Source organism: Phyllostomus discolor, chromosome 1 (assembly GCF_004126475.2).
Source record: "Phyllostomus discolor isolate MPI-MPIP mPhyDis1 chromosome 1, mPhyDis1.pri.v3, whole genome shotgun sequence".
Classification (NCBI taxonomy): Eukaryota; Metazoa; Chordata; class Mammalia; order Chiroptera; family Phyllostomidae; genus Phyllostomus; species Phyllostomus discolor.
This window is the reverse complement of record NC_040903.2, coordinates 155,019,292-155,035,596: the sequence shown is the minus strand read 5'-3', so window position 1 is coordinate 155,035,596 and position 16,305 is coordinate 155,019,292. Positions and strand designations below refer to the sequence as shown.

General features: G+C 41.2%; 1 protein-coding gene across 2 annotated transcripts in view; it reads right to left on the bottom strand.

Moving 5' to 3' along the window:
- Positions 1 to 16,305, bottom strand: part of NUSAP1 (nucleolar and spindle associated protein 1) — a 30,468-nt gene that overhangs the window by 1,252 nt on the left and 12,911 nt on the right. The window contains exons 5-10 of one of the 2 annotated variants that reach the window (XM_036031936.1): positions 13,127 to 13,228; positions 11,806 to 11,915; positions 8,197 to 8,381; positions 6,398 to 6,555; positions 2,962 to 3,078; positions 267 to 375 (exon numbers count right to left, since the gene is read on the bottom strand). In XM_036031936.1, coding sequence (XP_035887829.1) covers positions 267 to 375; positions 2,962 to 3,078; positions 6,398 to 6,555; positions 8,197 to 8,381; positions 11,806 to 11,915; positions 13,127 to 13,228 — 781 coding nt within the window. Of the gene's footprint in view, positions 1 to 266; positions 376 to 2,961; positions 3,079 to 6,397; positions 6,556 to 8,196; positions 8,385 to 11,805; positions 11,916 to 13,126; positions 13,229 to 16,305 lie in introns of both variants that reach the window. The other variant, XM_028506710.2, reaches the window with a different exon arrangement.

Genomic DNA, 16,305 nt, shown 5'->3' with positions numbered 1-16,305 from the left:
AAGCTCTGGCTTTAACTGGGTTTGTTATGCAGAAGAAAGCCTCTAAGGATCAGCCTGGGGTTTACCCTGTGCAGGGCCTCGAAGCCTGGAAAGCCTGGTTCCCCTGAAGTGATGCATTTACATTTATCTGCACACCAGGTGCCCTGGGCACCTGGACTGGTGTCTGGAGGGGTGTCCAGGTGTGTTGTTGGGGCAGATAGGTGCTGCTTTTATATGCAGTCTTTCAAAATGAAAAGAATTATAGAAGTGGATAATTATATACTCACCTGGTATGGAGACGAGGTTGTTTGTAAGTTTTCTTGTGGAAGCTAACTCTGCTTACATGCTCATTCAAGGATTTATTTTCTTTAGATTGTCCCCATGGTTTAAGTTTTCCTAGTTTAGAACCAGAGACAAAGAGATTAATGAAGGTTCTTGTATTTATATTCCTAATTTTATTCATCTGTGGTCACTTGCTTTCTGTCAACACATATATTTTAATACACATTTGCCAGTATGTCTTTTATTAATTTCAATTTCATAGTCCACAGATAGAAATTGCATTTTTTCTTTAAATATTATGTTCTTCTTTCTTAAAAAAAATCCTTATTTATTTATTTTTAGGAGGGAGAGGGAGAAAGAAAGTAAAAGAAACATCGATCAGTTGCCTCTCGCACACACCCCAGCCAGGGACTGGGCCTGCAACCCAGACGAGTGCCCTGACTGGGAATCGAGCCAGCAACATTTTGCCTTGTGGGATGATGTTCAACCAACTGAACCATGCTGGTCAGGGCTGTGTTCTACTTTTTAATCCTTGGAAACTCACAGAGTAAACCTTAATACTAAAAACAGACAAGAAAAAAAAAACCTCCCATTACATAGCAATTTTTTTAAAAGATTTTATTTTTATTTATTTTTAGGGAGGGAAGGGAGGGACAAAGAGAGTGAGAGAAAGACATCAATGTGCGGTTGCTGGGGGTCATGGCCTGCAACCCAGGCATGTGCCCTGACTGGGAATCGAACCTGCGATGCTTTGGTTCACAGCCCGAGCTCAATCCACTGAGCTACGCCAGCCAGGGCTCCATTACATAGCAATTTAAAAGAAGCCATCACAACCACATAGTTTATCCCAAGGTTGCGCTGTATTATGTTTAACATTAAAGTGGTATTTTACCTGTGCAGTTTGTTATTACTGGTACACATTAGACTGTATTTAGAATGGAACAACTGGGAATAATTTGTTGGCTTTAGAACTCGGACCAAGTTTCCAAGTGTTCATGTAGAGCTCCACGTGCACAGTGTATGACCCATGCCTGAGAACCAGTGATCACCATTTGCAGTTTCCCATTTTATAAAAATGACTGTCGCACCATCACTATCATTCAGTCAGTAACTGCTAAAGTACTTACTTAGTTAGTGGTGGTCACAGTCATTCCCACAGCAAACACTTCTTGAGTCCCTTGCACGTGCCAGGGACTGTCGTAGATGCTGAGGACGTAGCAGGTGAACCAAGTGGTCACAATCCTTGCTCTCTCAGGCTAGTGTGCCAGTGATGGTAGATGATAGCTAACTAAACACAGCACCAGGCGGTGCCATGTGCTGTGAAATGGGGAACAGGCTAAGGAGTAAAGATTGGGAGGCTGGGAGTCAAGGCCTGAGCTGGTGGCAGCTCAGTGGACGTCCCATTAAAATGAGGGAGCAAGCTATGCAAAGGTCTGTGGATACAGTATTCCAGGTAGAGGAGAGGGATGACAAGTTCAAGGACCTGGAGGTGGCAATGAGCTCGGTGTCTGAGGAGCTGAAACAGCTGGATGATTGGCTCAAATTTAGAGAAGGGAGTAGGCGATGACTGAGGCTGGAAGATGGGAAACCTCAGGAGGTTCTAAGCAAGGCAGTAATCTGCTGTTTGATTCTAAGGTTGTAAGGGGGCAAAGAGGCTGTTCTAGAAGCCCAAGGAAGAGATGATGATTAGGACCAAAGGGAATCACAGTGGAGGGGTGAAAAGCAGTCAGATTAAAGATCTTTTTTTAAAGGTAGAGGTAAAAGGACTAGCCCAAAGGGGACTCTGAGGTTTCTGCCCAGACAACTCAGTAGACAATGTATCGGTGAGAGGGGCCATTGCCACAGATGGCAAAACCTGGGGAGAAAAAGTGAGGCGTGTGGAGAAGCAGACTTTTCTTTTCTTCCTTCCACCACAGATCACCTGACTCTAACAGCTAAATAAGATTTATGTTTTCAGCCCTGGCTGGTGTGGCTCAGTGGATTGAGCACTGGTCTGTGAACCAAAGGGTCGCCAATTCGATTCCCAGTCAGGGCGCATGCCTGGGTTGTGGGCCAGGTCCCCAGTTGGGATGTGTGACAGGCGAGTGCACATTGATGTTTCTCTCCTCTTTATCCCTCCCTTCCCCTCTCTCTATAAATAAATATCTTTAAAAAGATTTATGTTTACATTATTTTTGTTCCATTGACATTAGTAATTTAAAGATAAATGTTACTTAAACATGATTATTGTAGGAACTTTTTGTTTTGTTTTAATGTAATTCCAAAAGCACTGAAAGGTAGATCACATTAACTACTGATACTTGAAACAGATGTAAGAATACTTTAATATATGCCCAAGAATGACCTCTGGTTGGTCAGTGCAGCAGGTTGTTGGCCTGGCAGTTTGCAGCCAGCCTGGGATCCTTTGACAGTTGTAAAAAAACACTCATTTTCCCATAGGCTTACTTCTAAGTTTCTTGATTTGGGCTGAAATTTTATTAATTCTTTGTAGTAACGCTGATTAGAAATTATCTTTGAATAACAAAAATGTTGACTGAATCAATTATTTAATACTTATTTAATAGACTTTTTTTAATGATGGGGGACAGGGCAGCAACCCTAGGTGGTTGAGTAGGTTTCCATCTGAGTCTCATGCTCGGATGTGAAATTGGTTAATTGTAAGTCTTCGCATGTCTTGTGCCTCAAAACATCCCCACATACCTTTGTGTGGCTCATAGGTGAGGGGACGAGACAAACTTGCTTTCAGGTCAAATACTGGTTTCCTACTGGAAACTGGAGTCTGTGCTGCGCCAGCCGACAACTTGAATGGGGTAAACGCTAGAAAAAGCCAACACACAAAACCCAAGGGTGTAGTTAGAGATAAAAAGACCTGTTATAGTTTTTTTTTTCATTAAATATCACTTCTCAATCTTAAAAATATAATCTACCCGAAAATTTGAAACAGATGTAGGGTGAAAAAGGAAGAGAGAAGAATAACTGAGCAACAGCAGCCACTGAGATTTGCTTCCCCTTGTAGCTGCTCTCCAAACAGTCCGTAAACATTATGGTATTTCCTAGGATCAGCTGGGAGTTTAGAATCCTGTTTAAAGAATTTACTGGGTAGCACTGACTCACGTGGCTCAGCTGGTTGGGCACTGTCCTCCAAAGCAAAAGGTCACTGGTTCAATTCCTGGTTTAGGCACCCGCCTGGGTTGTGGTTTCCGTCCCTGGTCAGGGTGTGTATGAAAAGGCAACCAAACGATGTTTCTCTCCCTCTCTTTCTCCCTCCCTCCCCCCTCTCTAAAAGAAAACCTTTAAAAAACTGAAAAGAATTAACTGGGTAATTTTTCAGGCTATTTACCTGATATTACTTACCCTTCTTAAAAATTGTATGTCATTACTAGTAACATTTTCATTAATACAAATATAAAACCTGCAAGCAACCTAATCATATATAGATGAAAAGATTCATGATTCTGTTTATTATTAATGAAAGCTATTATTTAAGAATGTGAATTTTTGTACCATAAAAAGTATACCAGGATGTTATTTAGAAAGCCAAATATTTCTGCAGCTGGGCGCTGTATATCTGGCACACATTTAATAGCCCTCTCTGCTCACAGGCTGCACGCAGGCTACTGTCACACATTAGCCCTCGCCTGTATACGTGATGAGAATCTAGGACCTCCTAGTCACAACAGAAAAGCACAAAGCCCTGTGTGTAAGTGACCCCACTTTGCCGATATTAAAGAGTGGGAAGGAGGGGATCGATGCAGCTATCACAGACTGCTGCTGAGAATGTAAATTGGTGCAATTCAGTGTGTACAGTAAACTGCACATCCTTCTTACCAGCAGCCCCACCCCAAGGTCTAGAGAAATTCTCACACATGTACAGGAGACATATTCAAGAATGGTCACTATATAATAACAAAAGCTGGAAATAACCATGTCTCTCAGCAGTAAAATAGATAAACTGATATATGAGGTCTCTCTGGAAAAAGTCCAGCCATTTGTTAATATAATGAGAATGGTTTGCATGACAGTGATGTAACCTGGTGGCTAAGGCGAGTAGACTGGAAAGTGCATGTGTGAACAATGAGGACTTCACTGTACTAGTCAGTGGGGGTGGTAGATGCTATTGAGTGAGCATGTGTACTGTGTGGCTGTCGCATTCAAGATGACTTAGTGAATATGACAACGAATCTGCATCAAATTTTGAATTAAGCTCGAACATTCCTCCATGCAAACTATTTGGATAATTCAGAAGTCCACAGTTATGGGGAACTGGTGATTGGTAGCTTCATCACAACCATGAGCCTGCTCATGCATCACGTCTTGTACAGAGTTCTTTGATCACCCAGGTGACTCAGCCCCGCTACAGCCCAGATTTGGTGCCCTGAAACTTCTGGCTTTTCCCAAACCTAAAATCACCTTTGAAAGGGAAGAGATTTGCAGACTGTCAATGAGATTCAGGAAAATACAAGTGGGGAGCTGATGGCAACTGGGAGAACTGTGTGAGGTCCCTAGGTACCTACTTTGAAGGGGACTGAGGCGTTATTGTCCTGTGTACAAGGTTTCTTGTATCTTCTTCAGTAAATATCTCTATTTTTCATATTACATGGCTAGGTACTTTCTGGACAGACCTTGTATATCCATACCATTGAAAAACAGTGAAAATGAATGAATGTGAGCTCATTTATCAATATGAATAATTCCTTTTTTAAAATTTAAATTTATTTTTTATTTTAGAGGGGAAGAGAGGGAGAGAAACATTGATGCAAGAGAGAAACATCAGTCGTTGCCTTTTATACATGCCCCAACCAGGGACTGAATCTGCAACCCAGGCTTGTGCCCCAGCGGGAATTGAACTGGCAACCTTTGACTTTGTAGGACACCACCCAACTGTGCCACACTGGCCAGGGAAATATGGATGATTCTTGAAACATTATGCTGAGTGAATGAAGCAAGTCACAGCAAAAACAAAAACCATACAGTTTGATTTCATATTTATAAAATTCATATTTGATATCTGGGGAATAAAATATCTAACCTCAACAGGGCACAGCCCTGAATTACTTTGAGGAGAAAGCTTGGAATACGGTACACATGAAATTTCTGCCTCATGCCCTTATCTGAGAGCATTTGTGAGTCCCTTCCCATTACAAGGGGGGTGCTCAGTGAGCTCTGAGGGCACAGTGCTCTCCGTAAAATGATAGTGTCGTTTCTCAGGCAAGATCACCATTTTCTAGCACTGCCTTCTGCCCAAGCCCCTTTCTTTGTGTACTACAGAATGATTTAGAATGTTCCGTGGAAAAAAAAGAACGTTCCATGGAACATTTGCTAGCTAATATAGACATGAACAAGAATTAGGGTGGGAATGCGAGATCATTTAGAGGAAGATTCATATAAATGTACTATTCCCACCTCTGGTCTTTCTCTTGAAATTCAGTTGTCAGTCTCACTATTCAGTCCTTAATTTAGGTCTCAAAGGCATGAAAAAATCCTCAGAGTCTCCACACTGATCATTACTAACAATGATCCAGTCTGAAGTCCGACTAGATTCCTCTAGTCTCAGGGAATCTGACAATTCTTTCTGCGTAATCAAGGTTCTTGACCGACATATTCAGTGGGGCTCTCAGGAGAACCTTGCAGCCTTCCAACACAGGCCTCAGCCTGTTGGTGACACTGCTTTAAACATTCACGTGGTTTTACAGTATTCTTTTGAAAACCTCCCGGTCATTGTAGATGATAATGAAGTAGACAGTGTGGACCCGTGCAGCTTATCGTGGCTTATCTAGTTTACTAGTCAACACCGTGACATCTGTCCATGTTAGGTCAGGGTCCTGCAGCACCATTCAGAGGCTGCAGAGAATACTGTGATCCTCCTTCCAATCCCTGGGTTTGAGAAAGGGCTGAATGTTCGTCAGGGAGGGTCATCATCCTAGGAGTCGTCTTGGACAGGAAGGACAGAGTCCTCAGGCAGACACCAGTTTTTACTTTGTGTCTCTGGCATTCCCCTCACTAGTATAAAATGAAAAATATGCTATAGTGAAGTGTTTGCTTTAGATTTTACAGGTATGGAGAGGCTTCAAGGAAACAGACTTATTAACTTCAGGAAGTTACATGGCTTAAAGGTGAACCAACAGTTTGGTTTTACCTGCAGCAGATTCCCTTTTTGTGGTCTTTAACTGGTTTGTCCCAAGCACAGCCTGGCCTGTTGGGGTATTTCCAGGTACAGTCACATGTGGAGACTTTCTGGCTGGAGTCTTGGTCAGTGAGCGCTTGTATTCATTATCTTTAGTAGCAGCTGAAAACCTAAACAGGACAGTGGAGTATGAGACATGAGTTGTACCAAGAGAACTTATGTCAAGTGTATGAAATATGGCTGTATTCTCTTCTCACCATCTTGGCCAATGACAGTGGTAGGTGGCGCCTGAAGCACATGCAGCAGACTGTGAGTTACATGTTAGAAGGTACACGAAGAAGCTCCCCTTATTTCTCCTCTTCCTGGTGATGGCAAGTTAGAGGGAACTAGAGATTGCTATGTCAAATGAGTGATGGGAATGGATCTTACATATTTCTAGAAGAATGTTATTTGCCATAAATGTATTTCATGGATTCTCTGATATTGGGATTCATTTTACAATGATAACATGTCATAGTTAGCTGGCAGTGACCTTTTTTACTGGCTCATAAAATCATGGTGAGTTCTCAGTTGATGATATCTTACATTCAATGAATACTACTGATGATAGATATAAATGTACAAAGGGTTGGTGGTGGAGGGTTGATAGAGGACCTCTGGACTTGCAACTGATAATTTGATGGTGATCCTGAATCAACACCCTAAATTATTACCAAAGGCTCTACAGCAGAGCTGGGAAGACTGGATGTGCTCCGTCAGATGCTGTAATTCTAGGCTGTTTGAACACTGCAGTAAACCAGGGGCTAGACCCTGGCGCTCTGAAACAGGGCTCAATACAATCAAAACTGCCGAGTATAGTAGCTCACATTCCAAGCTAAGTCAGTGAATACAACTTCAAACTCAAGGGCATTTTTAAGGTTGAAAACTATGCCAGATCATCATACACACTGGGAAAGCGTTACCACACACCAGCTCTATCAGATGCCACAAATGCTCTTTAAAAAGGAGAGAATAAAATTTTGGTATTAAAAAAAAAGGAGTGTGCTCTGGCTGGTGGCTCAGTTGGTTGGAACGTCATTCCATGTACCAGAAGGTTGCGGGTTGGACTTCTCGTCAGGGCACATACTTAGGTTGCGGGTTCAATTCCCAGTTGGGGTGCATATGGGAGGCAACCAATTATGTTTCCCTTTCCCCACCCCCTTCCTCTCTCTCTAAAATCAATAAACATAATTTTTGGGAAGGATTAAAAAAATAAATTTAAAAATAAAGAAAAGGAGGATGAAGATCTTCATCTTTGGGGACAGTCATAGTTGAGGGGTACCCTGATGTCGGAAAGGTACAAGCAAACCAAATGGGTCGATGGGCGTGAGAAGCTATGTTACTACAGTGCCCGACAGGTACAGTGTTCATACTTTCAGACGTGCCAGGTTTGGTAATTCACTGCACTGAGAGATTTTCTATAGGAGTTTAGCTTCAACTTTGTATTTAAGTCAATGGAAAAGATTTCTCTTTACACATCTTTGCAGGTATATCCAAAACTAATAAAATGGAAAATTTTTACATATGTCTTATTTTCTATCTTATGAATCAAATGTGAGCTTAGGGAAGCTGGATGAAAGAAGGAAACCAAATACAAATTTAAAGGAAAAGATTAGAACTTATAAATGCCATCTGCTGATCTTCCCTGTTCTGATCCTTTTCCTCATTCTTCTTCTATCACCATGAAAACACATTTGATGTAGTTCACCTGATGTGTATTGGAAGCTGAAAGCTTTCAGATCTGCCCTCAGTCCCATGTTGGAGTTCTTTACCTGACGTTCATTTTAGTCGCGGAGACAGTGGAGCGCGTGACCGACCCTTTCACACACGAGCTGCTCTGATCTGCAGCGCCCCGGCCCCGGCCCTGTGAACGCTGCTGGCTCGCAGGCGTGCGGGCCAGGGAGAGTCTTCCTTGGAGACCAACTGGAGTTCCCGCCACGCCCTTAGTGATGGGCTGCTTCTGAAGAAAAGCAAGTGCACCGTTAAAGCTTGACCTCTTAGACAGTATTGTCTACTTGGCAACGTGCAGAAGAGCGCCCCCATTTATCCTGTTTCATCCCCACTTTTAACCCCCCTACTTCATCCTATCCTCCCTGCTATGGTGACTCTGAGTTAACGTTAACTTCTGGATGTACTGAGTAAAGCCATTCCTGACTCCCAAGCACCGAGGTATTTTCTAACTAGAGAAATAATGTGGCTTAAAGAGATCCTATGGCCAGAAAGGGAGAATAAGTAGGTTCTCTTGGAGATATGGTAACTCTGAGGGCATGAAATGCAGATTATTAAACACCAACTCAAAGAACCTATAACACAGTTAGCACGTAGTATCTACAAATAATTCCACCCCTACTCCACCCCCACATAGTTTTAAAGAATTCTTAAAAGATAAAAACCCAAAGAAAAAAGGGAGGGAGGAAAATGCTCTCTCTGAAATGGCTGAGAACAGCTCCACTCAGGTTATCATTTGTCAAGGCAGACAGAATAATTGGATGTTTTATTGTCATTAGTCTAAGCTCTGGGGCAAGCAGAAGAAATGTCACTTCACTAACTGACAACAGAGGCAGGATGACTGAAATCTACAATGAAAAGTCAAATGACAAAAAAATTCTGATTATATCCTATAAATACAAACAACTAGAGAATTATGTTAACTCTAATTTTGATATGTGAACAGAGGAGATGCTAATGTTGTGAGACAGATTTAAAACAAACATTTGGTGAGTACACATCTTTACTGTAAGCTGAGGACCCAGGCCAGACCTATGAGGTATATACTGTTGTATCTAATCACACGTTTTGTGCCTTCTTTGATGCATCCCCTAAAACTCCCCTCTCCTCACGGTGTCTCCCTGCAGTTCACAGCTGGTGCCAGGACCACCAGCTCTGCGTCTCTGCCTGAGCAGCATAGGATGTATAAATGATTCTGCGTGCACTGAGAGCCGTTCTTCTTGGCTTTGTTTCAGGTGTAACATTATACTTCTGACTCTGGTGGTACTAACTCACTTTGTTAGCCAAACATCCCAGCAATCCCTCCCTTTCTTTCAGCAATAAAAATCTTGTTCTAACGAAAAAAGGAACTCAGTCATATAATAAAAATATGGGTTGTAGATTAAACAAGGAAAAAGAACAAAATGGTAAATAGAAATGTAAGAGCACATTTTATGATCTTGGGACAGGTAGTGCATGAACAAAAATTGGAGCCTTAAAATAAAAAGCTGGGTAGATTTAACTAAAAATAAAACAAAAACACCTTCTACAAGGTAAAAGCCACCATGAATATAGTTAAAAGATAAACTGTGAGAAAACATTTGTAACATGTAATATATATCATTAATATAGAGTAATGGCTTATAAATGTGCAAAAATTTAAAATAAGTTCAAAGAAAAATAGCCAACTATAACATAAATATATATATAACATATAAACAGCATGTAACAGAATGATTACAGAAATACCAATTGGGATTTTTTCCATATTATCAACGTTTTTAAAACATTGATGATTATCACTGTTAACAAAGTAAGCAGGCATTTCGGGGTACAAGGTTTCCGATCTTTGTGGAGGGCCATTCGGCCACAAATCAAAGTGGGGGGTCCCCTCTCTAGTTGTGGAAATCAGGGAAAGATGATTCGCTCACTTATTACTGTCACTACCCAAATGACCAGTCCCCAAACTTCACATCGGCTACGGCGAAGTCACTGTGACTGCTTTTACCCTCCGTTCTCCAAGTCAGTCCAGTGCTGACTAACCCATCTGTAGGCTGATCCCTTAAATAAGGGCTGTGGGGCAGGATTTTAGAACTAAACTCATTCAGATGGGGCTGACACTAAAAAATAAAAAAGCTGCTCATTTATTCAACACACCTTCAAGGCTACACTCAAGTTTACTGTTGAGACAGCTGTCCTGCCCTTCACTTTTACCTGGAAAATGAACCCACCCATGTCACGTCATACAGAAAGCTTGACTTTCAGTCAAGTTCTGAAGCAGACCTAGCTTCATGGTAAGGAAAACAAATAGCCCCGTGTCCTGGGCACATTTGTCATTAGCTCATGCCTATGCAGAAGCTAAATGTCTACTTTCTACGGTGTCACCGTGGGCATCTTGTCCCAGGACTCAACTGTGAATGCAATGATACCTAGCCCTTGCTAATATTTAACAAAGTATTATGGACACACTAAACATCGCCTAATTCTCCACCCATGTTGTTCGGCCACTAACATGGAAGGAATTCCTGTGAGGAAGGAACGGCAACGTTTAAAGCTGTGCCTTGGTTTTGTTGCTCTTTGCTTGAAGATTTCTCGACGGTGTCTTCAATCGTGTAACAGTGGTTTTATAAATCTGTTCAAAGGAATGTTTATTTCCCAAGATTAAGCTTCTTACTGAGAAACTTATGTGTTTTTTAAATTATGATTTAGAATTTATCACCCAGTGCATTTCCTTGTTGGCATCAGCATCAGAACACTCAAAACTCAACTGAGCGATAAAATGACAATGTCCCTGCTAAAGTGCTCATCTTCTGCCCTTTCTAAATCGACTGTATACTGTTTTGTGTTGTAATACGACAACTGCCTCAAATTCTTTTTGAGAAATAGCAGGTGGTTGGTTATGTATTAAAAGTTCTAAAATAAATGTTTCCCAGGCCTCTGTGTGGCATGAATACCAGGCACCAAGTAAGACAACAGCATCCATTTCCCAGGATGTTACCAGCTCACCGCCCTGCTAACCCAGGCTCCGGGTAGAGGCCTGTAGGACCTGGACTGAGGGCTCCCAGGGAGTCATTTATCACTGAGAGCCTTTACATCAGCCACTGCTAGTCACCCCTTTTTCCTTTGTGTGAGAGACAGGAAAAGATGGTTTCGGCTACAAATCAGTCCATCTCAACAGGTGAGAGGCACCATGTCTGAATATAGGAAACAGTGTAACTTATTGCCACTTTGGAATTCATTCTGTATAGTGAGGTGTCATTGTTTTATCTGGAGGGATTTGAAAATCCTCATGGTGGAGGAAAGCAATTTAAGATAATAAAGATACATTAAGTCAAACAAATCCATTCCACTAGTGGAATAATAGAAAGCTGCCTGTATTAACCATAGCGTATACACAGTATCAACATTAAAATCAAATAGTTTAGGCCTGGGCAGCGTGGCTTAGCTGGTTGGAGCATTGTCTCGTACACTGGCAGGTTGAGGGTTCAATTCCAAGTCAGGGTGACCCCAGTTGGGGCATGTACAAAAGGCAACTAATCCATGTTTCTCTTGCTCTCTCCCTGTACCCATCCCTCCCTTCTTCTCTCTCTAAAAGCAATGAAAACAAAAAATCCTCAGGTGGGGATTTAAAAAAAAAAAATCAAATACCTTAGTCCCATTAAGAACATAATTACCTTTAGTTCGTTAAGTAAATTGTGTTGTTCAAAATGCTTCTTTTTTCTCTTAACATATTGATCAATGGACTCCATTTCCTTAAAACGAGCCTCATGAAGCTTCTTAAAGTCTAGAACATTCCGCAAAATATAAAAATTAATAACAAAATTCACCTTCCTTTTCTTCTTCTGTTAACACTTATTTTCTCCTCTGCATCCCTGACACTCAATGTCACCATCATCTTTACCAAAATTTTATTTCAAAACATTTAGTTTTTGGAACTCACGGACAAAACCTATCCTAAAAATGATCAAACATTCACCATCTCTCCGCTGTCTATTTCACTGCTGACAGTTCAGTTTAATCCAGAGGGTAAGAAAAGAATAGCAGATTTGTCCTCTCACCTCAGCAATGAATCACATGGCATTATTTAACTATAAATTTGACGTTTTAAAATGCTTAGAAAGCTCTATGCCAAGCATTGGCATACTTTTCCTGTAAAGGGCAGATAGTAAATATTTTAGGCTTTGTGGCCACAAATAGTATGGTCTGTCTCATGTTCTTCTTTTCTAATAAAACCCTTTAAAACTGTAAAAACCATTCTTAGCACAAGGGCTATAAGATAGGCCAAGGCAGGCAGTAGTTTGCTGACCCCTGCTCTGTTATTTTAATTAATTGAATATATATGTACATTCTAATTAAGAATATTTGCCCTGGTCAGGTACCTAACTCAGTTGGTTGGAACATCATTCAGATGTGCCAAGGTTGCAGGTTTAATCCCTGAGCAGGGCACATATAAGAATCAACCAGTGACTGCCTAAATGAGTGGAACAACAAATTGATCTTCCTCTGTCTCTCTAAAATCAATTTGAAAAAAGAATATTTTAATTAAGTATATGAAATTCTAATATATGCTGAGTAATCAATATTTGATGTGCCAAGCAATAGAGCAGAATTATTTGTCCAAAAATGGAGTCCCTTAGACTTATTAAAAAAAAAAAGGAATTTACTAAAAGGTGGATGGTGTGCCAAGTACTTTACAGACATTCATTCTCAGATATTTACTGAGTACTTGCTACATGCTAGTTACTGTTCTAGGTAATTAGAAGTGGAAAAACAGTCTCAATTAATCTATATATCGGCCTGATGAAATGTGCAGTACAACCACTCCCACTTTTCACTGAGGAAGTGGGTTTACTGAGGACAAGTAAGTTGCCTGAGGTCTCGCAGCTGGGCAGTGAGAGAACGCAGGCACCAGCCCGAGGTCCACGGCCCGGGCACACCGGCTCTCTGCAGCAGCCGGGGGCCCTGTCACTTTGCTTCTTTGTGTGCAAAACTTACTTGGAGTCGTGCTTGCAATTCTTTTATTTTTTCCAGATTTGGAAAACCCATCTGTGTAGACAGACTTCTTTCTTTCTGAAGGTACCTTTGAATCTTCATTACCTGAACACAAAGATACAGAACTAATGAAAAGATTTCAACAAATTCCTGCCATTGACAAAGGACTGAGAGTCAACACACGCGTACTCAGGAGACAGGCTCCGCCAAGGAGGTGGGGGTCACGGCACACAGGGCGCACGGAGAACTCGCTACAGCGCCGCTAAAATCTTAGCTCACATGCTTCAAGTAGGCAGAAACATTATGCTGCCTGGTATAGAAGTTAGACCAGAAGTTTAAAAACACTTTTTTCATAACGTTCGCTATAAGTATTTTATTATTATAACTAGAATGATAAAAATCACACAATCCCACCAGCCTAGGAAACACCATTAGCATTCTAGCATATTTCCCCAGCTCCTTTGCATCTATACAGGGGCTTCTGCTTGGACTGTGGCTCTAACACCAGAGAGAAAAGTTCTGTAAGAAAAGAAAGGATATTTACAGAGTCAGAGTCACTCTTCACAAGATATTAATTACAAATATAAAAATAGTAACTTTAGCCATGGCTGCTGTGGCTCAGTGGATTGAGCACGGGCCTGTGAATGGAAAGGTTGCTGGTTTGATTCCTAGCCAGGGCACCTGCCTGGGTTGAGGGCCAGGTCCCCGGTTAGGGTGTGAGAAACAACCCATAGATATTTCTCTCACCTATCTCCTCCTCTTACTCCCTCCCTTCCCCTCTCTCTAAAAAGTAAATTAAAAAAAAAAAAAAGTAACTTTACAGAGAAGCAACTTACGAGACACCACCAACACCAGATGATGGAAGTTAATGTGACTACTCACTGGGCAAACTAACCCCTGTGCTTCCTCGGGTGCTGACTCCGAAGGACACAACATCACTGTGGGACTCCAGCCACAAGTGGCTGACCTGCATCTAACCATCAGCACATAAGACAAACCAAACCAGAAGACCCCCCACCCTGCCCTGCCAAACCTGCCTACATTGAAAATATCAACATCCTGAAAGACAACGGAAGACTGAGAATTAAAGGTTAAAGTAGATTAAAGAAAGATGACAATGAATTGCAAGGATGAGCTGAGATTTTCCTTTAAGACACACAATGATGGAATTATATTGGAATACTTACTGAGAAAATTGATGCAACTAAATAAGATCTATAGAAATTACATTAGAATTTCTCACACTTTCTAGTCTCAGAATCCTTTTATACTCTCAAAAATTGAGACCCCCAAAGAATTTTTTTCATGTATATCAGTTGTATCTATCAATATGTGCCAGATACTTAAAAACATTTGATTTACTAAAATTAACAATATGGCCATTAAATGTTAGCAAATTTATGAAAAATAGCTAAAAATTCTAACAAAACAGTGAGTAGAGTAGCATTTTTTTGAAAACAATCTCTTTAATGTTTGACTCAAAAAAGGCATTTGGATTCTCTGCTTCTGCAGATACACGTTGTGAAATGTCGTTTTGGTTGAAGTGTACATATCTGAAGACAAATGCTGCCACATGCAGACATGTGGTTGAAAGGAAAGAGCATTTTAATAGCCTTCTCAGGTAACTGTGGATATCCTTTGAGACTGCGCTGTAACTTGAGAAGCAGCAGTTACCAACGGTTCGCTGCGACCTACAGCACGAAGCCGCATCGGTGAACTTTTATACTCTGTGCACTTGTGAGAGAAGGTAGCTGTGTTCTTAGGAAATATACACTGAAGCGTTTAGGTTTGCAAAGAGGCACACATATGCAACTCACTCTCAAACAGTTCAGGAAACAAATATATACCACACATACGTGTATGTATATGTGTACATAAATATACAGAGAAAAGAATGTAGTAAAGGGTTAACATTTGGGAAATGTAGGTTAAACATACACAGCAATTCTTGGTACTATTTTTGCAACTTTAAGTTTGCAAACTATGTCAAAAAAAAGTTTAAAAATGTTCTCTTACCAGAAACTAACTACGTGATCAGATTTATCTTCTTCAAATAGCCTGTTTCATTAGGTGAACTTGACTTAATGGGTCCACACTGTTTTTCTATGACATAGAAACTGAGTCCTAGACCTACGTCTCCTGAATACAGTAATTGGTGGAATGGAAGACATTTGTAATTCCTCACCCTGTTCTGATTCCTTGTCATATTTCCTGACAACTGTCTAAATTACAATTTTAAAATGGGTTTATGAGGCATATGCACCAGAAGACAAAGGAAGTTCCAAACCCAGGGTGCTTATTAAAAACTGCAGACTTATCAGACTGTTTCCTATGGAAACAGAACCTCGACCTCCTGGAACTAGATTTCATAAGAAACACAAAGTTCTGGGGAAAATGGGGAAGGCCCAACATGGGAAATGCTGCATTTAACTGCTTGGCAGGCACTAGCCAAGGCGGAGGAGGGGCTGGACTGAAACGGACGCTGAGACACTGTTGCACTCGGCAGGCTCCCTGAGGAACGGAATCAGAAAGCACCAAGCCCTGTTACATATGCGAAATGGAAGTTTTCTGGTTTTACTGAAACAAACTTTTAGTTGAGAAAGTTTATGGGAGAGGTTTTTAGGAGGTTAGAGTCTAAGAAGAATATATATTTATCATAATAAAAAAGGTCACACCACAGGAAGGTAGACTTTTCAGCTCCACTTAAATAACTGGCTGATCCCTGGCTGGTGTGGCTCAGTGGACTGAGTGCCGGCCTGCGAACCAAAGAGTCATCAGTTCAATTCCCAGTCGGGGAACATGCCTGGGTTGCCGGACAGGTCCCCAGTAGAGGATGCATGAGAGACAACCACACACTGATATTTTTCTCCTTCCCTTCACCTCTCTCTAAAAATAAATGAAGTCTTAAAAAAAAATTCCACCTAAATAGGTGAACAGGTCTTTGCACCTGTCTCTGGAGTGGGCCAGGAGTTAATGGACAAAATGTGGGCTCCCCTCATCACTGAGGAGACATCCACTTCCCTAAACTTCCCAGCTACCATTCTTATCCTGGTTTCTATAATTAAAGATGATCTGACGGCCTACAACACTTGGTTCTAACTTTTGTTTTGTCAAACGCTTAGAAGTTCTACACAATGATGGTATGGGTTGCACTCTATCCCTGTAAAAGATATGCTCAAATC